We start from the raw sequence: 25,778 nt of genomic DNA, 5'->3' as shown, positions 1-25,778 counted from the left end.
TCCCCCATGTCTAGCAAATTTAACATTCGTCTCCCATTTTTATATATTTGGTTTAGAATGTTCGAAAATGCGTAATATGGTCATGAATATTAATTGAAAAGAACCTTGAATTAATTCAATCTGATCTCACAAAATATTTTAAATTACAAACTTTGTAGTTTGAATAGATAATTAGTATCAAACTCAAATAACTAGTTTATTTTTGAATAAAAATTATTTGAATTCATTCAATTTTGTGAATTTTCCTTCAAAAATCAAGTTTAAATATCTTATTTGCCATATAATTATAAATACAATGAAACATATTCGAAATTGAAAAGAATGACTTTTTCTGTTCTTTCAATCATTCAATTTGAATTTTGCAATATTGGATTTCTCATTAAATAGCTATTAAAAACAACAAGCAATTTAACTTACATTCAAATTTATTTGTGTTATATTCAATCTTCTCAAAACTTATAATTTTCGGCTATAGCATGATTATATGCTATATAATATAATAAACCTATAATAGTATCATTCTTTCAATTATTTGAAGAGAAAACCGAAAAAATCTATTTTCGGTCTATAACAATCTCAATTTCATTAATAAACGTTACGTTCAAGGACATTGTTAATAAATTTATGATTTATCCACGAAATATGATTTTTTGATGTTGACTCAATAAGAATTCAAAAAATAAAAACATAACAAGATAACCAAATAATTTCCTTATATATTTTAAAACAAAAAACAAGGTTGTTAAATTTGATATATTGAATTGAATTTTATTTGATTGATAAATTAACAATAATGTATTTTAGATAACGTCATAAGATATTTTACTATGTCCTTCATTAACAAAAAAGTGACATCAAATCACCGTAAAAATTATGAAAATTAATTGGCGCACAGATATGTTATGCGTACATGAATAAAGTTGCCTTAATTCTTTTGAGATAGCACACAATTCAATTCTTTTCATTTTTATACAATTCTTAAGTGAGAACAAATTATGTATTAATCTACAAGATTATTTTTAATGGATAACGGTTTCCACGTTCAATATCGAAACTAAACAAATTTATCAGCTACTCAATTCTTGTATCAAATACAAATTACATCAATTTTATTTTTCATTCCAATCAGAACCTAATTCAAATTTTCAATCCATACTGGAAATTCTGAAGTATTCAAAAATATATATTTTTTTTCCAAATGAGTAATATTCGACAAGAACCATCCAAACCAAAACACAAACATAATAAATGGACGGCAGTTGAAGATAAAATGCTAAAGAGTCTTGTTTCCAAATCCACAAAACCCAACTGGGTTGCCATTTCGAACCAAATTCCAAATCGAAATCCAAGGCAATGCCAAGAAAGATGGGAGTATTACTTGTCTCCAAATGTTAATAATTCTCCATGGACGCCCCAAGAAGATGCTCTATTGCTTAAGAAATATCAGGAATACGGAACGAAATGGACAATAATTGCCAAATTCTTTTATAATCGAACGAACACAAACGTTAAAAACAGATTTCTTGCTATCAATAGATATCAAAAACAAACACAGCCCACAACAGAAATTGAAGAAGTCACTCCACAATGTGAAAAAGTTATCCTTCCAAATATTATGAATCTTGATGCTGTTTTGCCTACAAACTTCCTTAATAGAGTTGCCATGTTAGACTCTGCTTCGTTCTTATCAACAATTATTTAAATTATTTGGGATCAATAGAATGCTTTAGCTCTTCTACTCCCAAATTTGTTTTTACTAACGTTTACTAAAGTGTATTTATATTATTCTTTCTCTTTTCAAATTGATACCGAGTTTCGAAATTGAGGAAAGGTAACTAAACTCCTTTCGCCGATCCGATTTGCCCCATATTTAAAATATAGCTTGCATATGTAGAAGAAAAGCTAATTTTGAAGTACGCCCGAAATCCACCAACAGGATTTCGAGCTACTAAAAAGGTACTTTTAAATGTGATTTTTTTTATAAAAAATTAAATTTATTTTAAGATCAGACTAAAAACTAATTTTATGGAAAATCTATATCGACAAATTTATTACTTATTGGGTATATAGATTTTTTGATTATGGCGATTATGTCTGATATGCTTCCAATAAGCCAAAACAGTGTTTTGGGAGTGATTAAATACAAAAAAATCTGGCCATGCTTTACGTGGCAAATGGTCGAATGGTGATTACCCCTTACTATTGGGTACCGGGGACGCTAGTTCGAAACTGATGCACTATATTTTTTTACAAAATGCGCTTATTAGGACAGGGTAAAGAAAGGTTGCCAATATAATATATTTAAATAAATACAACTAATCTAGCATAAAAAAACTATTGAATATTTGAATTCAATAAAAATTTATATAAAATACATGTAAAGCATAAATTACTATATAAATCAAGCTGTATTTTGTTTTAAACACCGATTGTTTCATATAATATATATTCAACTCAAGTTTCTAATTAAGGATTTCATATAAAATTTAGCATATGATCAGCAACAATTAAAATTAGTATTACAATTAATAAATTTAGTATAAAAACATATAGATTTAGTATAGATTTTATAGCTGTAATAAAAGAACTATTATAAAAGAGTAATTTACTGAAATGCACCTTATATTTATAAACAAAACTTATAACGTGTTAGTTACATATAGAGTTGAAATTCATAGATAGCATAGAGAAGTTGGGATCTTGGCTTAATGGTCATAATATAACCAAATTAATTCAAAATTTGAAATTTTAATATTACTGTAACTATAATATATGGATATGTTTTATGAGATCATAATAAATGACATGTTAATGTAAAATTTAGAATAAAAAATTATATTTTTTTAAAAAAAACATTGTTCATGAGTGTTAATTGGAGAAGTAGTAAATTAGTTCAGTTTGCAAGTGATGATGGTTAATCTAACTATAATTACAATCAATTTTTAAAATCTTTGATTTATTTTGGTGATAATTAAGAGTGCAGTTGTTCTATTTATAAACTATTTACTATAGACGGCACTGGTGATAATAAAAATCAAGCAAAAGCGCATCTGCTGTTGCTCGACTGCATAAAAATTGTAGTTAAAATTTGAATACTTTACATAACTCATTTGTAAGGTAAATTAATATTATTAATTTATATTAAGAACAAATAAATATGAAATGTATTTTTTTCCAAAAAAAATTAAGAAAAATGCCATTTTTATCATTGTTGTTAATGCCCCCTAATTCTTGAATGATTTTCGGGAAAAATAAATACGAAAAGAGAAATCATAGCTGCCAGACAACCATTATATGAAATTCATTCAGTTTACAAAGTTTAATTTCTTTCCACAATAGTACATAATATAGTAGTATATTCGGAAATATGCATGCTCGATATCTCCAATTCACATCTCATGCATCTTATCGGAGATTAAGTAACTTTATCTTGAAACTAGAAAAGTAATTAGCAAGTAGAATATATAAAAAATATAATGTTGTTTTATATTGATAAAACCATAAGAATGGCTATTCTAGAATGAAATTTTAGTACCTATATTCAGTGAAAGGTTTATTTGTAGTTGAACTTTCAAATGAAAACTCAAGGATCCAAGAATTGAATTGCATTAACAAACCAATAATGAAATATGATATATACATATATATTTTACCCATAAAAATAGAATTAAATCGATATTTAACTCAAATTGTCAAAATATCAACAAAATAATTTAAATATATATATATAAGAGAAATATGTGATTTTGGTGTTTAAAAAAGAAAAATATTGCCAAAACAAGTGTTCTAGCTAAAAAGGAAAAATGCATTATTTCATATTTCAATATCAATGTTAAATATTAAAATAATCTGCCATTATTCAGACAGTTAAAAAATAAATACACTATAAGTTTAAGCTTTAGCTGTAAAATAAACAGTAATATTAAATAAACATTATATTATATAGTCGGAGCGATTCTATATATGTACTCTTATGCCAACTAGTTACAACCTAGTAAAATACATGGAAATATTGTAATATCCTAGCATTGCTATCGAAGTAGTAGTATATGAAGGGTTTAGTGACTTTTTTTGTAAACGTAAGAATTCATACAATATTGAACGATTTTGTATCATTTTTTTTAACATATGAAGTAAAAAATGTATGTTTCTTACGGTTTTTATTCTTACATTTTTGAATAAATCAAGATTTAAAAAATTTTCAAAATTGTAAGACATTTACACTCAACCCATACATGATGTAATAAACACATTAAAATTTTTTTAAAAAATAAACTTTAAAATAATTTATTTTATCTTTTATAAAAGAAGCTATATATAGATGATGTCAGATATTCCGCGATTAATTAAACATTGTTTAAATCCTGAATGGAATCAATGGAGTCATAATCAAAGACCTCATAAACGAGAAGAAGAAATTAGAAACTAATGATTATTTGAATTTATGAAATCAATTATTTGATTCATTCTTTCTTCAATCTCTTCTATTCTTTTTGTTAAATCATCTATTTTCATTAATGAGGTGATTCTTGATTGAGGAATAGATTTCAAACTAACCACTCCTTTTATTTTTGAAATTTTGAATCCATCAACTTTAAACATTTTATTCAATTTACATGTTGTCAATTCTTCAAATAATTTTTTATTATTAGCATAATAGTCATTAAATTCTTCAACAGATGAAAAATTTTTTATTTCAGTAATTGGTTTAACAATGTTTATTTTTTGTTGAACATTTTCACTTTCATTTATTTCTTCCTCCTCTGTTTCCTTAATTTTTAAAATCGGTTTCATTTATCATTAAATAAAAATTAGAATATAAATGATGAAAATATATTTTTTAATTAATATTAAATCAGAAATGGCGGCAGGATTCTTTAAAAAATTATGGGATGGAATTAAGAAAGCTGCGGGTTGGGTTTATAAAAAGATTATTAAACCCGTTGCAAACTTTTTGGCACCAGTAGCGAAAACGGCAGGAACTATCATAGGTGGAGTATTAGGTACTAAAGCAGGTAATCCGGCGATGGGAGCACAAGCAGGTAACGCAATTGGTGGAATTGCTGAAGGAATACTTAATAAAATAGGAGGTAAATAGTGGAAAAATAAATTATTTTAAAATTATTTTTATCTTAGTATCGGTTGTAGTCTTTGATAAACTTTTTCTCCTTTATTTAAAATTTCTCTTATTGGGGCAGCTTTTGGTGTTATTGATTCAGCTACGTCACTAATTGCTTCTTTATTCTTAAATATCCAATTTGCTCCCTTCTTCATTGTTTCCCAAACTTTACTCGCTCCTCTTTTTACTCTATCCCACAGTTTCTTAATATACCTGCAGAATTATTTCATTAAAATTAAAAATTCATTTCATCTTTTAATTTTGATTTTTTATTTATTAATAAATGACGACTAACTATTTAGTGCCAAACACTAAACCAATTAATGGAAATGTATTTCATTCATTCGAAAAGATAAATGAATATTCGCAAAGAATGACGGTAGAAATATTATAGAGAACTTGAAAGTTCATGCTATGACTCTGATGCTCCATATTTTGATGATAAACAAACTCATTTAAGAATTACAAACCCAGCTCATGATGTGAACCAATTAGGTGACACATATATTAAACGCAAAGTTAAAGCAACTCTAGTTTCAAATAAAGCTTTCACATGTGATGCCGCTTTTAAATGCATGCGTTTATTCGTTGGTTACAAATCATCAAATCAAAAACTTTAAACAATTAGAAGTAGAAACGAAAGAGGTGATGCCGGTTATCTTCAAATGGATTGCGCCCGTGAATCTTTCGCATTTGCAACATATAACCGAAATCAGAAAGGAAAGTTAAAAAGTTTGTTCATTCGTTATATAATAATGTTCAAAAATATGATAACTCAGTATGTGGTAAATATATTGACCCTTCAGAAGTTTTCAAGAACGCAAATAAAGAAGTTGATATCACTTTTGATATGATTATTCCTGTAAATGATTTGTTAGCATTTCAGGCGTTCGATGATTATCCTAAATCATTTGGTGATATCATTCTTAAATATTATGTTTTCAGGATACTTTAGTATTTTGTCAGGTTGACCCGTTAAGAGTTGCTGATTTACAAAATTACGTTTATGAAAAGATAACTGATGAAAATTATGAAAAAGATTATGAATCATGTTTATAAATATGATCGCAAATTCCAACAAATCGGACTTCCTGCCAAATTAATTACAAGCTTAGCCGCTACATCTGCTGACGCAACAGTTGATGACGTTATTATTTCATGCACAAAGATGGAAGTTTTAGAGGATAAATGTATTATACCAGGATATGGTTTAATTGAAGAATCAGTTAAAGCAATACCACGTTTATTCAGTAAGGAAGATCCATTCATGATTCCAGCTCAACATATTGACGTTCGTTCACTAAATGGAGTTGCATCACTCCTGAAGGTATCAGCTCGGATTTCTCATACGCTCTTCATTGTTACAGGATGTTGTTTAACATTTCCGAAGAATGCAATGCAAAGAACAGTTTTAGAAAATCCAATGCTTCGAGGTCTTCAGGTCTATAGATTCCAGAAACTTCCCCGATCAAGCGATGACCACAGTGGGCGACATATTCTTTACACGTATGCTTCAAGCTTCTGATTTAGATGGAGTGAATGAATGCACGGAAAATACGAGGACTCATTAACTAGACCACTGAATGCAGATGATGGCACGCCATCAGCTAGAACATGGAAAGACCAAACTTCATTCTTATGCACTATTCCAGTTCAACGTAATGGAGCGGGTATATTCTTTGATGGATTAGAAACTTTCAACTCACAAGTTACAGTACAAGTGAAAGCTTATCCAATCATTCAGGGTGAAAATGACACTTACTGTTCAAAGGTGACAAATCCTCCTCAGGTTTGGTTTACTAGGACTACATATTGGACATGGACACCGGACGAAGGTTTGAAATATCATTCAACAGGTACACCACCGCAGTATAGAAGTTCATATGATGAAATATTGATGAATAGAAATGTTTAAAATTATAAATTTATTTTTGATTAAATGAATTTAAATTCATCCACCCCTTATGAAGAATTAGCAGGAGTATATAATACATACGTAGATGATATGATTAATGAAGCATTGAGTGATAATAGAAATGCTCTATCTAAGGAAAAATTAATGAAAATTCCATATTCTGAATGTTACTTAAATTCAATCACTGCAGCAATTGGTAAACAAAATAAAGGTAAAACATTAACGATATTAAAACAAATTATCATTATTGCTAACACTTCCCCCATTCACATGTTTAATTTATATCAACCGTTCAGGTTCACCTTCAGATGATACATTTGAATCTTTAAAGCATTTAATCAAAATTCCAATTATTTATTTATCACAAGAAGAAGCAGAAGATTATTTAAAAAACTTTTTAATGTATAAAGAATTATATAATACAATCAAGAAGCAAGGATTAGAGGATAAAATTATTGATAAACAACGGGGTGAATTATTTGAAACACTTTCCATTTCAAATTTTGATAAAGAATTTTTGCATTCACTCATTTTTCTAGATGATGCAGTGAAATCAAAACTAATAACAAATGAGAAATCATATTTTAATCAGTTATTAACTCAATGTCGACACATTCAGTGTTCATTCTTTATGGCTGTTCAATATTTCAAAGCATTAAGCACAAACATTAAATCAAATCTATCAACCCTTTTCATTTTCAGTGGGTTTAGTCGTCAACAGTTGAACGTTATGCTTTATCAAGTGAATTTACCAATGAGCATTAATGAACTTTACACTCAATATCAGCAATTAGGTGAACATGGAAAAATAATAGTTGATTTAAATAAAGGATGTGTTAAATTTGATTAACTTTTTATAATTAATTTTTATTTTTTATTTATAATTAAACATGACAGAAATAGCAAATCTTTTACAAGTTCCATTAAAACAAGGGACAAACAAAAGGGGTGCATATAATAGAACCATGAAAGTTCCTGATGGAATGAAAGAATTAGTTCATATTGTTGCTGGTCTTCAAAAAGATGTTAAACAAATGAGAAACGTTTTAACATTACCAGAAGCTCAAGCATATGCCAAACGTCATGGTCCAAATTGGGAAGCACACGAAGCAGACATTACGGGTCCAAATGGAAAACCTGATGGTATAAATGAAGTTTTCGTTACTGATGGTCAAGGTAATATTAAAGTCATAAATGGTTATAAATTAACTGTATCTGATTATCCTAAACGTAAAGCATATAATGAACATTATCCTATGCAATTTGATGAAAATGGAAAAGCTGTTAAACAATACATTGGAGAAGGTGAAAATGGTCCAATTAATTCATACCGTCATAATCCATATTCTTATTTCAATGAAGAATTAAATGCTATTGAAGAAGGACCGGATGGATTACCACGATATTCTAACCAGTTTGATGGTCAATATGCAAATATTAGACCCGAAATTTCAGCTAAGAAATTCTTTAAAGTTGCTTTATTCGATCCAGTTTTCGCAAATGTTAAAGATGAACTTAAACAGCAATTCCAACCAATTATAGTAGCAAGAATTGCATCAGGTGCTTTATCTCAAGCATTCAAAGATTTAATTAAGAAACCATTATATCAGCAACGAGGTTTAACTTATGATTTAGTTAAGGAATCAGATAAAAGAAAATTTGAGAAATCAGTTGATTATAAGAATGCAATTAATGAATATATTCGGTCTATTAATTTCGATGAAACAGCTAAAAATCAACTTCATGAACAAATACAGGGAATAATAGATTCAAAAGTTCCAGCAAAATAAAAGTTTAAATATATTTTTTTATTCGAATATAAATGAGAAGACGTTTCACTAGTCAAAAGAACACTAACGCAAAAGCAGAGATTACGGTTGGTTATAACGTAAATGATGATAAATCACGAATTATTCAAAATGTTAAAGTTAATGTTAGCCCCGAATTAACAAGGTCAGCAACTCAACCAAATTTATTAACTCGTGACTTACCAAAGAATGAGGAGAATGAAGAAAACCATGAGAATGGAGACCCAATCATTTTATCTGAACCTGGTAAAGAACCCGTTGAAATTCCCACTTATCCAACATACCCAGCACCTCTTTCATCAAACATCGAGAACCCATATAAAATAGACATTAATTCTGAATTAATGAAAATTTACCGTGATATAATAATTAATAATTATGATTCAATAATAAATTTAATTGACCAATCCGGTTTAATTATTTTACCTTATGAATCATTAATTCACATTATCGCCATTCTTTGTGATGTTCAAGATTCAGACGTTAAGATTCAATTTTTCATAGATGATGAGGTTTCATGCTGCGGAACAGTTGCAAAAATAAATCCTATAAAGGATATTAGCACAATTAAGATATCAAAGAATGGAACAACAACTGAACTTCATTTAACATATAATGATATTTATAATAAAATAGTTGATGAATATAAAATATCACTTGAAAAATTCTTTGTTAAGGCTATTTAATATTCAAGCATTAACATTAACGAATAATAATCCTTTGAATCATAATCAATAATAATTGACCTTTCACCAGTTTCTATCGTTTGTTTTATTTCTTTTTGTTTCCCACTATCTGGATCAGTCATTGTAATTGTTTTTGTTATAGTATCAGCTTTATCTTTAACTTCAATCTTTTTTCCATCAGGATATTTAAACCAAAATTCCAAAAATTCGATATTGTCAATCTGTTCATATTTTAATCTATCAATTGCATTTTTAATACCATCTGAAAATCTTATGAAATGGTCATTATATGGGTTTGATTGAACTAAATTTGAATGAAGTGAAATATAACCCGTTGCTGAATATGACATCGACTCATATTTTCTGAAAACACTAAAATTTATAACATGAATGAATTTCTTATTCGTTGAATTTATGAATTCTTGAGGTAATCTTATTCTAGTTTTATTTATCACTGGAAAATAACGCTTTACCATATTTTTAATCGTAATAAAAAATATCAATTATCAATATTATTTCGAATAATAGTTGTGAATTAAATTTAACAGTTAGTGGAATTTATAATGTTACTCTCGTTTCTGTGAGTGGTAAATTTAATCCCATTCTTTTAGACCCTTCAGATTATATATCATTTATTAAAGATGACCTTGAAAAAACGTATGATATGTATATAAATAATGTGATCGTGAGGGGGGATATTAATATGATTTTAAGTTATTTAAATGAATCATTTATTGTATGGTATGAAGAAAATTTTAAATCAAAACCTGAAAAACCTTTTGAACTTGATGAAATAAATAACCTTATTAAATTCCCGCTGAAAATTAAATTTTGTACTCCTCACCTTCGTTCATTGTTGGGGATATTAAATTTTGAAAAAGATGTTGGGGATGTTTTGTATTCCGACACTGGTTCCAATTTCATTTTAATCAAATGTGATAAAGTTAATACCCCAATGAGATTTTCACATCAAACATTAGACCCTAACTCTTACCCATCAATACAAAACATTTTATCCATCAACTTAAACACATTTTCTTTATCATATCCGTTTCAATTATCCGGGAATTCATTTATTCTTCATTCAAAAGATTTATCAAATATTAAATTTAGAATAACTGACCTATTTGATTGTGATTTAGAATTTATGAATGAAATATTATGGCAATTTCAAATAGAGAAAATAGCTGATGAGATAACGGATTAAATATTTATTTTTAAATCGTAATAAATGAATAAACAACAGCAACCACAACAACTTAAGGCACAAAGCACCCAGGCCCTTCAGACCATTACATACGCCATATATGCATATAATTCAAAGACGGCAGAACAAACGCAAAGGTTGAAATATGGAGATTTGGAGATAGTATTGAAAAATGACCATTTCGAATTCGTTTGCAAAGGTGGTGCAGTGATATCAAATATAAAAGAAATTTTATTTATGAATTCTAAAATTAAAGGTATAACGGATGATATAACATCAATTCCACCAGAAGAACAAAGATATTACGCATTAAATGCATTTCCCAAAGTTTTGAAGATTGGAAGATTTAATTTAAATGAGGAATTCATAAAAGGTTTCCTAAATGACATAATGAAGAAAGCGATAAGGAATATGTGGCTAGTGAATTAAATAAGAAGGCAAATTTTTTATGTTGATGAAAAAGATAATGAAATTAAAGAAAGGGTTGAATGGTATCATGAATGGACATCGAAGATTTTTAAAACTAAAGCTGATACAGGATGGGTTTCAGGATGTTTAGTTTAAAGCAGATAAAACTTATGTTAATGATGAGTTAGAGAAGAAAGCGGATAAGGAATATGTTAATGAAATATACCAAAGTTTGATAGGAACAACAAAAAATATTGAAACTATTGTTGGTGACTTTTCTGTCAATGAAGAAAATAAATATTTTAGATGGCAGTTTGTACAGTCCTTAAAAAATGGTACACGGTGTAAACTCATTCCGAAAAATAACAATGAAATGTATGTAAGTTATAAAAAGAATGATGGCACACAAGTTAAAGTTCCATTACAACAACTGTTACTTAAACTTATATGAAGACGAACAAAAGAAATATTTAAGAGTTTATGAAATGGCAGATATGACATTGCCTGACCCAGCTCCAGCACCATATTATTATGACTATGGAGATGATGTCAGAACACCACATGTAGATGAACAAAAGTTAACATTATATTTAGATTATTATAGATATAAAAGATATAATGCAATAGAAAAAACAAGAATAGTATATTATTATACAGATGACATAAATAAATATTATAGTCAAGATTTTACCCACCCTGAAAACATAAGATTATATTATAAAAAATATTCTGACACAAACCAGAAGAAACCTGAAATAGTTGCACTATATTTTAAGTTCAAAAGAGACAATCCTATAATATCTCATATGTTTGATTTAATGAACCCAGTAGGTTCTATTTATACATCTATGGATGCAAGAGGTCCTCAAGTAATGTTTGGTGTTGGTGCATGGGAACAAATAGTCGACAGGTTTTTGTATTGTGCAAACTCTTCAAAGGAAACAGGGGGAAGTAAAACGATTACAGGTGAAAATTTACCTGCACACAGTCACTACATAGATTTAAGTACATCTCAAGCGGGTTGGCATAAGCATAGATATTGGGATTGGTCAGGAATGACAAAAGGTAAAGGATATGATGTTAAAGATGACGTTAAGTTTGCTATAAATTGTTACTGGAGTGACACTCAGGGAGAAGGAAACCATACACATTTCGTTTCAGGATATACACAAACAACGGGACAAAGTAAAGAATACATGCCACCATTTATGACAGTTTACGCATGGTATAGAGTTCAATGAACGCTCAATGTTTGTGAAACAAACATTAGAACGGACTGAAAGTCCTGAGCTCCAAAAGAGCGAACGGTATAATTGAAATTTTTATTTTAGTATAAATGAAGATTCTACCATATGGTGTTATTGGAAGAGATACAGATGGAAACCCAATATTTGATCCAAAGTTCAAATTCAAGTTACTGACAAGACAACAACTTGAAAAGTTGCTGAAACCAAAACAGGATGAGAAAATGAGAAAGAAAAAAATTTAAATTATGTAATTTTATTTTTATCATAAATGACAAAATTAATTAAGCCAACTATTTCTAAATTAATGTTACCAATGAAATCATTTCGTGGAGTACTTATCCCAGGTTCTTCACAATTAGCCGGGGCAAGTGTTGTGACTCAAGGTGGAACATTAGCGAATCCATTCAAATTATTAACTAAAGATGAAGTTAATAAAATGATGATAAAATAACTGATAACAAAATTTTATTTCACTGCTACCATGTTACCATGTGCTACCAGGTAATTTAACTTCTCTGAAAAAATGAGACAACATGACATTTTGACAACAGTTCAGGAGGAAGGTATTTATGAATTATTTTTGAAGAACTGAAGGTGCTACCATGTTACCATGTGCTACCAGGTAATTTAACTTCTCTGAAAAAATGAGACAACATGACATTTTGACAACAGTTCAGGAAATATGATGCAGCCCAAAAATAAAGTTAGTTTTAAAATTATTTTTATTTTTTTATTCCTATATAAATGACGGCAACAAACAACAACAGTGACTATATCGTTTCTGATGAAAAAGTTATTGATTCATTAGTTGAGGAATTAGTTGTGGCAACAAACAACAACAGTGACTATATCGTTTCTGATGAAAAAGTTATTGATTCATTAGTTGAGGAATTAGTTGTGGCAGAAACTAAAACCCTCAACGAAAGAATTGGTGAAAACATGATTGATTTACATAACTACCTCAAACATGATGGAGGAAGAGGAAGGAAAACTGGTATGGCTTTATTAGTAAATAAAATATCAAATTTAACGATTATAGATGTTGATATCAATAAATCATACGATGATGAACTTAAAGAAACAGTTAGAAAAGACATTTTATCAAAACTTTCGGATAAAGATGTTATCGTTAAAACTGCTTCAGGAGGTCTTCACATTTATTGCAACACTAATTTCTTCTATTCAGTTTCGAACAGAATGATTAAATGTTATTCCTGTAATGATTATGATATTGATATAATGACTTCAATGGATGATTCAAAGCGTTCATTAGTGGTTATGGCTGATTCAAGAGTTCGCAAGAATGCAACAGAACCAATCAATACATACTCATTCATTCGTGGAAGTTATGATTCAACATTAACCAGAACAGTGAATGATATATTAAATGATTTGAATATTAAGGTAAGAGTTGAACAAAAGAACGAAGAAACTATCATGAATGAAAACAAAGATGTAAACATTGACGATAAACTAGCTCAAAGCATAGTTGATGGCATGTGTGATTTTGAAGTACATAATGACGGTGGAAACATGAATTTAGAAAAAGAAGTTACATTATTCACACTGTTTCAAGCAATTAATTCGTTACCTAATCATTTAATTAATGAAGCATACGACAACGTTTATAACTTCTGCAATTTAACAGAAAATGCAAAAAGTAATTTTGAAAAAGCACGTAATAGATATGCATATTTAATGACTTCTCCATTTGTTTTGGTGAAGATTCTAAAACTATATCAAAAGGAATATTATGATAAATATGTTTTGCCTTTATTACATAAGCCAAAAATAACATTTGATATAAAACTTGATGACTCGTTTTTGATAACAGATATAGGGTGTCCAAAGGTGCGTTTAGCACAGCGCTCTATATGAGACTATTAAAGGAGATATATGCTGATTATAAATATATAATAAAAAATATGAATATATGTATATGATGAGTAAGTTGTATTTTGGCGCCATGCCGGGATATAAAATGAATTTTCAGACAAGAGGCGGTTTCGCGGGAAATTTTGGCGGGATTTTTTTCATTTTTTTAATGAATCATAAAGAAAACATCCTCGCTCTTGCAAAAAAATGCAAAGACTGTAAAAAATCTACGAGACATTGGTAAAATGCTTCGGTATGGATGCTCCTAGCTATTCCACTGTAACGTATCATGTTAGGATGTATCACTTCATGAACAAAAAGGCGCCCATCATAAAAATTGACAAAAAATCGCCGGATCAAAGAAAAATCAAAGCAATTCTTCAAGCGCTAGATGAATACCCAAGAGCATCACTCAGAAGGATAGAGGAGATGACAAAGATACCACGTACAACAGTCAGTTATTATCTGCACAATTATTTGAACTACAAACTAGCGTATACACGTTGGGTTCCGCACAACCTTAATTCAGTTCAAAAAAAATCTAGAGTCCAATCTCGAAAGAGCTCCTCTCTATATTGGGTGCGTATCAATCAAGAAGTTTCGCTTTTTAGTAACAGGGGACGAGTCTTGGTTTCAATATGCAACAGAAGCCAAAATCATGTGGATCCCGAAGGATGAAAATCCGCAAACATTCCCGAAGAAAAAAATTGACACACCAATGATGATGTTGTCGGTTTTTTTGGGGTGAATGGCATCATCGCAATTGATATTCTTCAAAAACCTAATACGATGAATGCTCAGTATCTAATTGACAATGTCTTTACTCAAATTATCAATTCTGATGAGTTTGAGAAATCAAACAACAAAAACAAAAGTTTGCAATTCATTTTGATAATTCAAGAGTTCACAAAAGTCATAAGGTAATGAATTACTTGGTGGAAAACAATGTCAAAGTTGTTCCAAACCCAATTTATTCACCTGATATTGCACCCTCTGACTTTTATTTATTCGGCACGCTAAAAAAGAGAGCTGAAGGACGCGAATTCGCGAGTCCAGATGATCTTGAAAATTTTGTAAGAGAGCAATTTGAGCAATTTCTCTCATGATGATTTAAAGCGTGTCTTTGAAGCCTGGATCGATCGCTGCGAACGCGTGATTGAATCCAATGGTGATTATATTTAAATAAACTTTATATATATGTAACTTGTTTATTTCTATTCGCAGTATTCAGGTTTGTGCTAAACACACCTTTGGACACCCTATATTAGACGCAAGGCTGAAAATCATCAGTATAAAAACAGTTCTGAAGTAATTGAGGATTTATCACGTGTAATCCGTTTTGTAGATTGTGGAAACAAATATTTCATTCAAAAGGACTATAATATCCACGACAAAATGAATCAAATATCATTCGTTCTTCAATCAAACATGAAAGAGTCACTTAAAATGATTAAATTATTTAATGAAGAAGGTAAAACAATAACAGCATGGGATGTACTATTAAATTAATTATCCTCATTAACCGTTAAGGGTGTTTGCTTTAAATCTAATTCCCCCGATGTTTTCTCAACGTTTCAAGGTTATAAATACAACATTCTCGAAAAGCCTGATTCCTCAAAAATTGAGATGTTTATGAATTTCATTAAAGAAGCCATTTGTGATAATAATGATGAAGTGTATAAATACCTACTCGGCTGGATTGCATCAATGATTCAACATCCTGGAATCAAGAATGAAACAGCAATTATTTTGAAAGGACTTCAGGGAACAGGTAAAAACAGATTCACAGACATTATTTCTGAACTTCTCGCTGGTTATTCATGTAAAAACATTACTGAAATAGGTGAGCTAACGGGTAATTTCAACTCAGTAGTTGAGAATAAAATGTTTCTTGTACTTAATGAACTCAAGAATGTAGGTGAAGACAGACTCGCAAACTTCAACGCTTTGAAATCAATTATTACGGATAATGAGATTAGAATTAATGAAAAGAATCAACCCAGAAGAACAGCTCAGAATGTTGCAAACTTCATTTTCGTAACTAACAACGTTTACCCTGTCAAAATTGAAGTTGGAGACAGAAGATATGTAGTTTTAAGAGTTAATGGTAAATTCAAGGGTCAATTTGATTACTTCAAGAATTTGATGAATTCATGCACAAAGGAATTTTATGATAATTTACTGACGTATTTTATCAATTATGACCTTTCATCATTTAATGTACGAATCATACCGATGACTGAAGCCAAACAAGATTTAATTGAATTATCATCAAATCCTTTAGATGTATGGATAAATACACATTATGATGAATTGTGTGCAGGTATGACATGTAAAAATGCTCTATTCTGCAAACCATCAGACATGAAAGACAAAAATTTTCAAATGAGTATTAAGGATAAATGTGATAGGAAACATAGAAGAATAGATGGTAAACAAACATGGTGTTATGTTTTGAAAGAAGAAATGAAAGGATTATATAAACAGGTTGAACCAAACGATAATGAGGATTCATTTACTGATGATGAAATACCTGTAAATGAAGCTTTATAAAGTATGATTTGAATTTATTTTTACCTTCCTCTCGTGTTGTTGTCAAAATGTCATGTTGTCACCATTTTTAAAAGAAATTAAATTACCTGGTAGCACCCGTAACATGGTAGCACCTTCAGTTCTTCAAAAATAATTCATGAATGCCTTCCTCTCGTGTTGTTGTCAAAATGTCATGTTGTCACCATTTTTAAAAGAAATTAAATTACCTGGTAGCACCCGGTAACATGGTAGCACCTTCAGTTCTTCAAAAATAATTCATGAATGCCTTCCTCTCGTGTTGTTGTCAAAATGTCATGTTGTCACCATTTTTAAAAGAAATTAAATTACCTGGTAGCACCCGGTAACATGGTAGCACCTTCAGTTCTTCAAAAATAATTCATGAATGCCTTCCTCTCGTGTTGTTGTCAAAATGTCATGTTGTCACCATTTTTAAAAGAAATTAAATTACCTGGTAGCACCCGGTAACATGGTAGCACTGAAAAAATTAAATTTGGATTGAGTTTAAAAATTCATCTTTATTAAATTCATCTCTTCCAACCAATTTATTTATTCTATTAAATTCTTTTATTTTTGCTTCACTCAGTTTAAGGATTGAACGGTAAGTTTCTAATTTTTCGATTATTTCTTTATCGTTTTCAACCTCACCACATTGCGGTTTCTTTTTATAATAGCATATTTTTGATTTAATTTTGTTTAGTTTCTTTTTATATTCATCGTCAGGACTCTTGGCTGCTTCGTTGTCACTCATTTCTTACGAAATAAAAAAATTAAATATTATTTAAATATAATGGAGTAATAAAATAAATCGGAATTTCTATTAATTTATTGTTAACCTCAACTAATGCATTGCCGTTAATATATCTAACAAATTCAGCTATTGTGTCAAATCTTCGTCTTCTTTTTGTCATTGATTTATCAGTTTTTCCATAATCGAGATGAATCAAAACTTTATCCCCTTGTTTAAAATTCATGAGCCCTGAATTAATTTGTTCACGTTTAACATCATTTAACCTTTCCATTTGTTTTCTAATATATTCCCATTCTTTTGAAATCTCATTTTTCATTTCCACTGGTTTCATGTTTATAGTTCTATGCCATGTATTATTGTAATAATATACTAACTGCTGTATGATGGAGTCATGATTTCCATCCCAGTATATCTGACCATTAACCCCTAACGCATCTCTAAGAGTTCTCATTACCGCATCAACTATTTTATTATGAAACGTATATGGAAAGGATGAAAAGTAAAAATGAATTTGTGGAAAATAATGAGCCATAGCTGCCTGAAATCCTTTATCACCATCACCCCTTATATTATCTACTCTTTCATGATCTAGTAAGTATTGAATAGCTCTTCTTGTTTTCTGTTCTGTTTTCCCTTTCACTGGAATGCAATATAAATATCTAGTGTTAATGTTAATGGCGAATAAATAAGTAACATTTCCTTTTGAATATTCTAAATGATCGATTTCGTATGAATATGGATATAGTGCAAATGAGGGGCGACTAAATTTTTCCTTTAATGGCTGAATTTTTGGGTCAATTGGTTTATTTAATATCTTGAAATCCTTTTTAAAATCTTTTTGCTTCTTAAATGTTTGAAATGGATATAATAAAGTGAATGATGAAGGATTAACTGAAGGAGGAGGAGGTACTACTGTTGGAGGTTTTGGTGTTGCAAGTGGTTTAATTTTATCTGCTTTGATTTTGGATTTCATTCCTCCTTTCATTAATTCTGGATGTATTCTATTCATTTGTTTTAAATATGCTGTATATAAAGGTTTGATATACTTTCCCGCTTCGAGTTTATGTTGAAGGATGAATTCCAAAAGTTGATCTTCATTTAAAAATCGGGCTGAATGTGGTTTAACTAATGAATCATAAATTAAAGCTTGTGCTTCATTTATGGTCTGAAGGACCTGGGCGTTTTGCATCTTTAGCTGTTGAACATTTGGTTTTTGCGGCTCAGGATTATATAAATTATATAATTCATCAATATCTTCTTCTGTTAATACTTTATTTTTGAAATCTTTCAATTGTTTAAGTTGTGATTTAGTTTTTCCCTTTATATATTCATTATTTTTAATTTTGTCTTTAATTTTAGAAATTATTTTATCATGATATTTCAAAATTTCATTTTTATAATATGGATAATAATATTCCATATCATCACCCGTTATATTGTTATCATATTTTTGGAGATATGCTTTTAATTCATAATAAGTAAGCAAATTTTGATTAAGTACTAAATCATCAATTAAAATTTTTAAATCTACATTATCCATTTATATAAAAATAAAATAAGTGTTTTAAGGGTGCTCACCTCTTTGATCAAGAATCAAAACCATTATTAACGGTTCCTTTTGTCTCATTTGTGAATCCCATTTTTTTAAAAATAAAATTTTAAATTATATTAAATAAATGGCATACAACATCCATTTTCACAACATACAGCCTTAGTGTGTGCTCCTGTTAATGCAGTCTTACCGATTGTTAAGCGAGTCATCGTCCTGTTTTTAAGTTGTAAATTAATATTCTGACCATCAAATATCACTTTATCATTTATTATATCCAAATAATTTTTAGGTGTTAATTGTTTATTTTGTCGTAAACTAACACCTTTCATTTTTTGTGCAATCTTTTTAAAATCACCTCCATCAATTGAATCGTTGAATGATGTATAACACTTGGGGCATAAAGCAACCATGTTATCACCTTGTTTCTCAATTGCTAAACCCAATAACTTCTTCTCATGTGCTTTTTCTTCAACTTTATTCTTTAATTTAGGTTTAAATTTCTCATCAAAACAGAAGAAATTAAAAGGTGCGAATTTGAAAATGTTTTTATCATAAAATTGTTTATCGGTTATAATCGCCTGAAATGCTTGAGTGTTAGGAAGATTTGGATCACCAGCGATTGCCCAATAAGATGAATCAGTATCACCTTCAATGAAATGAAAACGATTAACATTCATGCATTTATACATAAAATCATAAATGAAAACCAAATACCAGTATTTAGCATTATCTAAAGTAAAGAATGCCTCTTGTAAACATGTTTCACATCTATAAAATCTATCTTTGAGCATCACTTGATATGTATCCTCTCCTATTTCTCTTATGTTTTTAAACTTATTTGACATACATGCAACGCGTGCCTTCTGTGCATTCATTATTTTAGTCTTTGCGTAATTTTGTGTATTCATTGCATCGTAACCATATGATCCATTAATTGATTCACAGTCACGAATCTTGTTCCGTTCATTTCTTACAAAATAAAAAATAAAATAATAAACATAACTAAGTTTTAATTTTTCGTAAGAAGTTTATTTTAAAATTAATGTTAATTATTTTTAATGTGTTTATTACATCATGTATGGGTTGAGTGTAAATGTCTTACAATTTTGAAAATTTTTTAAATCTTGATTTATTCAAAAATGTAAGAATAAAAACCGTAAGAAACATACATTTTTTACTTCATATGTTAAAAAAAATGATACAAAATCGTTCAATATTGTATGAATTCTTACGTTTACAAAAAAAGTCACTAAACCCTTCATATACTACTACTTATCGAGAAATCAAAAAATATAAGCAAAAGTCATCTTATATTTAAAGATTTTTCAAGAGCTTTGTTTGGAAATTAGTTCATTGGAAGAAGTATATAGATATGAAAACCCAAAGTATTAAGTTCGATAATATATAGTTTTTTTTTATTTTAAAATTGAATGCATACAACATTGCTCCTCTGGAGTGAATTAATTAGTTCCAACTTTTTCAAGATTCTACAGTGTAATATGCTCCTTGGAATGTCTCTTGCATGAATGTTTTTGTTTACCATCTAAAGAATTAAGATTTGAGATACAATAATCTTTGGAAAAGTAGAGGATACAACAATAAAGTATGTTCTTTCGATACATGATATCATTTTGTTACAAAAATATTCTTACTTACTCATGATTCAAAAAAAAAAGGTTGCAGACATACTAAAATGTTATTTATGTGGCTTGTATTTACTAGCATATGTAATTTGGTGCTAACGTATACCATCAATTTCATTATAACACAGACATATATATTACTATTAGAATTTTATTTTAATTCAATGATAAAATCAAACATTCCTTTTTGAAAATCGTTCTATCTTGTTATTATCTTTGAATGCTGCATCAAGAACTAACAATTTACAATTTTTATTCAAATTATAATATAAAATTATAGCATATTGGTTTTCAAAGTATGTTTGCTAAAAGTAATTGCGCTTATCGTTTACCCCCGCATTAACACATATAAATTTGTATTAAAAAATGATATCAAATCAAAAATATGGCTTCCTTGCTAAGAAAAGCGTCAAATTTATTATGTTTCTCCTTAGCCGAAAGTGTATAAATTGGCAGTTAGATTTATAGTATCCTAACTGTTTTTTGTAAAGTTCGTCATATCTTTAATGGTACTATTTCAGCGTGTACAATGAATACAAAAATTCTAAGAGTGCCACATAAAATAGTACTTTAGACTTGAGTTAATGCTACCAAGCAAATGTTAAAAAGATGACTTTAGTGTTTTGATAATCAAAGATTAAAATCATTATTGTCTAAATCAATAATCATAACGACAGAAGTTAATGTTTTTTCATCAGTGCTTTAAATCCACTTTTAAAAGTATACCTCAAAAATCAAAATATAAAAAAAAATCTAGTTTTTATGAATCTAAAGCTTTCTATAGTTCACATGCAAAAACCTTTAGTTTTATACTTTTTTATGGTTTTCATGAGACAAAAAGTTATGATTTAATAATTATTTTTAATTTTCCGCTGTTATCAACATAGATGACAACTTCATACACTTAGTTATCTAATATCTTGACTATTACACTCCTTAACCCCAACATTCAAACAAAAACCTTTACGGATGCCTAATATGAAATTTTCTTTTTTAAAAGACATTTCTATCAATAAATTATTTCTGGTAGTTAGACAAAGACCATTTTCTAAGTTGTTCAGAACTGTTTTCGTGCAAATTATCTATGAATGGGCTTAACAAGTTTAATCTGAAAGTTATTTCCAAAACAGAAATGCATATACAATCAAAAGAATATATATTTATGCCAATAATTGATGCTGATGTGGTTTTGCAATTTTACAGTTATTCACATATCATTATGCATTAAATTTTCATATTTGCTTATTTTTCTATCTTTTATCTTATGTATGATGAATTTCATAACTATTGGATATGATTTCATCATTCATATTGCATATTTCCATTTTGAAATTTTAGGAATCTTCAATTTTGGATGGATGTTTATAAAGTAGCTGTTGTAAATGGAATTTAAATTAGTAGTGACAACATTTGGTCATAACAAAATTGTATCTTGTCGATTACAAAAAATTAATTTCAAAATAATTTCTACAAGTGAAGCAAAAAGATATTAAATATCATTACCAATTCTATTCTAGTATGAAATTATAGAAAATATTAAGTTTATTTTATTCAGATTGGTCTGACATTCTCTCAAAAAGTTAATGAATGTTGGATTCTATATTCCTCTCTCAGACATCAACGAACTTAAAAAGAAGATTGAAGAACTTGAAATTGAAATAAAAGGAGACCGAGAAACGTTTTTAGTTAAATTTAATCAAGATATTCGAAAACAAATTTACAAAAGATCATTTGAAACTGATGTTCAGGTATTCCCGTATACAGGAACCGGAAAAATGCATATGTATAAAGCCTACCTAGAAGACTTAGACGCAATAAAGGCTGAAATGCGCAGAAGTCTGTTGAATAAGAATATTGGAAGAAAAACAAAGGAAATAGAAGAAGACAACGATGATCACCAAGACAGAACTTACTGGAATACAGAATTTCCGGAACATGTTCCTGAATTTACAAGAAATATTATACATACTATTATGGAAAACATTTGTAGAAAAGATAAAAGAGGTTATAGATATGGAGGTGAAAGTGAATTGGTAGATTTGGCATTCTTAATACATAGCAAATCACCAGCAGCATATGATGTTCTCTTGGAATTTTGTTTACCTTTTCCTACGCCTGTAACATTGTACAATAGGTTTCATGAAGACATAATGAATATGAAACAGTTTGTTAAACATGCTGAGCTCATTCCGCGAATGTTAGAAAGCATGAACTATCACGTAGAAAATACACCTGAATATGAATGGGCAATAGCAATAGATGCAGTTGCACTCTCTACCTGGTCCTCTAAAGACCAAAAAGGTCCTGTTGATGAAAATGGAGAAGAAATCAAATACTTATTCATATTTCTTGGTATGCCCCTAAATTTTGATGCGCCAAATGTTATATTACATGTTATAGAACATGCCAATGGGTTTGCAAGTGGAATTATCCACGAAATTGATGCAGCAATCGAAGAAATACGAAAGCACTTAAGAGTTAGAGTCATCATTACTGATGGAGATCCCGGATATGATAAGCATCAAGATGAATTTATTAATGAAATTTTGCAAGGTAATGATCCCGAAGAAATATTTAAAAGAGCTACTGCTATCTTAAAGAAAGGAGATCAAGTTGTATGGATTAATGATCTCATACATATGTCAAAACTTGAACGTACCAGATTACTCGATGCAACACTTAAGCTTTTAGTTCATCCATCTGATCTGAATACAATTGTTGATGTTAACAAGATCAGAGATGCAATCGAATTAGGTGATGCTCTTAATGATACTTCACCTCTGGGAAGGATAAAAGATAAATATCCGATCACAATATTTTCAATTAGAGCTGTAAAGGCGCTTCTAGAAAAAAACTATTATAATGAAGCATTATTCATAGCTCCACTTGCATTCTGGTATGAAAGCATACGAAATGAGGCATTTAATGCTGACACAAGATGTCAAATGATGTGGTTTGCATATCTGCTCTTGGTACATCATTGCATTCAAATGAGAGACCGTCACATTAAGACAAATCTTGGTGTTGTCAAAATAGACGGAAACATTTATCCGGTCTATTATATGGGAACTTGGGAAGTTGTAAAGCATCTTACAGCAACAATCATTTGTTTCCAATATTTTTTCAGTATTAATTCAACATTTTTCAATTTTTCTCATTTGACAACCATGACGGAAGAACATTTGAATGGTTTACTTCGCGTCATGGCTCATTTTAAGTATGATTTGTCAACAACCGAAACATCTATTGCAGAATGTAATTTAACACTCAAAATTCATAAAAAATACGATATTGACTGGAAAACCCATTCACGTGACTATCAAGCTGGTATTACATTTGAAGACATTTACACAATGCGTCAAGATTCACGTCAATATGAAATGTGCAAAGAATATGCATATGCCTTGTTATCCAAATGTGGATTTAGATATAATAGTAATTCCAGCGTTGATGTATTGCTTAGTTGGGTGAATGAAATTAATCAATTTCACTCAAAAATTTTAATGTCAACACATATATCAAATCCAATTTCAGGTTATAGTATTTTTTCACGTTTATCTGTCAAAAAAGATGTTTTTGACAACCCAACCAAAAAAAATCACGCAAGAAAGGATTAAACGATTTAGATCCTCATAATGACAAATCTGATCCTCTTGAAAATGATCCATTATATGAAGAAAGCCATATTGCTCAATTATTCCCAGAAAATGTCATTTTACCATCAAATTTTGCCAAGAAGGCAAACAAATTCAGCGATTTTGAAACATACATTCATAATACATTAAGTAGATTTCATAACGGGATCACATATGAGAATCTAGAGTTTGCTATTCTAAATGCGAAACGTCATCCAAAACACATTGTTGATCTCATAAATAAAGGCAATTTTTCACAAATCTTAAGGAGTACACTTCGCACAATGACAATTGAAAACAAAGTGAATTATAGTCATGTAACCACACTCTACTTCGCTGCATAGCTCTCAAAATAGAGCTCCTTTATTATAACTATCATAAATTTCAAATCTCAGATTGAAATATTCGTTAAATGATAGTTCTTTTGTATATTTGTATACTATTTTGTTTGTATTAAACTTGTTTGTTATTTTTAGTCACAAATTATATTTTTTAAATTTAATTAAAGTAAAAATTCCTTTAATGGTAATGTTCGAACATTGATTACAAGATAATTAAAATATATGACCTCATTATAAATGAATTTTAACTCTAGATAATTGAGAAAGCTACAAATTGTTTCTAAATCTTGAAATTATTCGATGTCAATCTAATTTTTCTTGTTATAGCCTACTTCTATGGTGTACAGGTTGTCATAATTACTATTTTAAAGTGTAAAACATGCTTATATCAATCAGGACGTTAAAATGGAAAAGTACATACCAAGCAAATGTTTGGATTTATATGCGACAGCCTTTTTAATGGATGTGACAAAGCGTTTCAATATAGATTTTGATTAAAGCATAACTGCAAATTATAATTTGACTTTATATGTACCAATAATAATGGCAATTATGAGTTTTTTTATATAAATTATATCACACCGCTTCTAGTAATTTTTAGCTTAAGCATATCATCGGCTAATTTTCAAAAAAAAAAGAATTTCAAATTTTAATCCAAATTCTTTTCTTAAAATTCACAATCAAATTACAGCTTATCTTTAATAGTCTTATTCATTCTATGCTTTTTTTCGGCTCCATAAAAGTCATAAATTTTTCCATCATAAATTTGTTAGAAATTGGGTTACCATTGCCAAACATTTGGATAGAAAAAGCCCAATAAATTATACCCAAAGCATCCAAACATGAAGATATCATATAAGAAATATAGTTTAATTCAGTAATTCCCTAAAATCTAAAATGTTTAAGAACGTTTGTTCAATATCTTACAATCTAATTCACAGATTTAGCATATGTACTACGTATCAAATATACAATGTGATCTCTCAATAAGCTTAGAAGGTTAATTATTAAAATTAAATAAAATTCTACAATTAGCGAAAA

At 29.1% G+C, this 25,778-nt stretch overlaps 7 protein-coding genes and 2 pseudogenes across 9 annotated transcripts, besides 3 other annotated features; 8 read left to right on the top strand and 1 right to left on the bottom strand.

The window, feature by feature from the left end:
* Nucleotides 1-571: part of a mobile genetic element that runs on past the window's edge.
* Nucleotides 572-1,198: 627 nt separating this feature from the next.
* On the top strand, nucleotides 1,199-1,702 carry TVAGG3_0588580 (RNA polymerase II transcription regulator recruiting protein; the record flags this gene model as incomplete). The annotated part of the gene is made up of 1 exon (XM_001322128.1): nucleotides 1,199-1,702. One exon carries the CDS (start codon nucleotides 1,199-1,201, stop codon nucleotides 1,700-1,702), a length of 504 nt encoding a protein of 167 aa, XP_001322163.1.
* Nucleotides 1,703-7,184: 5,482 nt separating this feature from the next.
* Nucleotides 7,185-18,323: a mobile genetic element.
* Nucleotides 7,925-8,464, top strand: TVAGG3_0588570 (uncharacterized protein; the record flags this gene model as incomplete). The annotated part of the gene is made up of 1 exon (XM_051239400.1): nucleotides 7,925-8,464. A coding segment is annotated over one exon (540 nt), but the record flags the coding sequence as incomplete, so codon positions are not given.
* TVAGG3_0588560 lies at nucleotides 10,760-11,720 on the top strand (annotated as a pseudogene). The gene has a single exon. A coding segment is annotated over exon 1 (961 nt).
* TVAGG3_0588550 (Prim-pol domain family) lies at nucleotides 13,135-14,067 on the top strand (the record flags this gene model as incomplete). Its single annotated transcript, XM_051239399.1, has 1 exon — nucleotides 13,135-14,067. A coding segment is annotated over one exon (933 nt), but the record flags the coding sequence as incomplete, so codon positions are not given.
* Nucleotides 14,228-15,527: a mobile genetic element.
* On the top strand, nucleotides 14,324-15,447 carry TVAGG3_0588540 (annotated as a pseudogene). Its single transcript has one exon. A coding segment is annotated over exon 1 (1,124 nt).
* On the top strand, nucleotides 15,892-16,818 carry TVAGG3_0588520 (uncharacterized protein; the record flags this gene model as incomplete). Its single annotated transcript, XM_051239398.1, has 1 exon — nucleotides 15,892-16,818. One exon carries the CDS (start codon nucleotides 15,892-15,894, stop codon nucleotides 16,816-16,818), a length of 927 nt encoding a protein of 308 aa, XP_051097222.1.
* A 911-nt stretch (nucleotides 18,324-19,234) lies between the features above and the next one.
* TVAGG3_0588500 (uncharacterized protein) lies at nucleotides 19,235-19,993 on the bottom strand (the record flags this gene model as incomplete). Its single annotated transcript, XM_051239397.1, has 1 exon — nucleotides 19,235-19,993. One exon carries the CDS (start codon nucleotides 19,991-19,993, stop codon nucleotides 19,235-19,237), a length of 759 nt encoding a protein of 252 aa, XP_051097221.1.
* Nucleotides 19,994-22,542: 2,549 nt separating this feature from the next.
* On the top strand, nucleotides 22,543-23,624 carry TVAGG3_0588490 (uncharacterized protein; the record flags this gene model as incomplete). Its single annotated transcript, XM_001322126.2, has 1 exon — nucleotides 22,543-23,624. A coding segment is annotated over one exon (1,082 nt), but the record flags the coding sequence as incomplete, so codon positions are not given.
* A 127-nt stretch (nucleotides 23,625-23,751) lies between these two features.
* TVAGG3_0588480 (uncharacterized protein) lies at nucleotides 23,752-24,378 on the top strand (the record flags this gene model as incomplete). The annotated part of the gene is made up of 1 exon (XM_001322125.2): nucleotides 23,752-24,378. One exon carries the CDS (start codon nucleotides 23,752-23,754, stop codon nucleotides 24,376-24,378), a length of 627 nt encoding a protein of 208 aa, XP_001322160.2.
* Between the last annotated feature and the right edge of the window lie 1,400 nt (nucleotides 24,379-25,778).

This window comes from Trichomonas vaginalis, chromosome II (assembly GCF_026262505.1).
Source record: "Trichomonas vaginalis G3 chromosome II, whole genome shotgun sequence".
Taxonomy (NCBI): domain Eukaryota; phylum Parabasalia; order Trichomonadida; family Trichomonadidae; genus Trichomonas; species Trichomonas vaginalis.
Note: the sequence above shows the minus strand (reverse complement) of the source record. Positions and strands in the feature narration are given on the sequence as shown.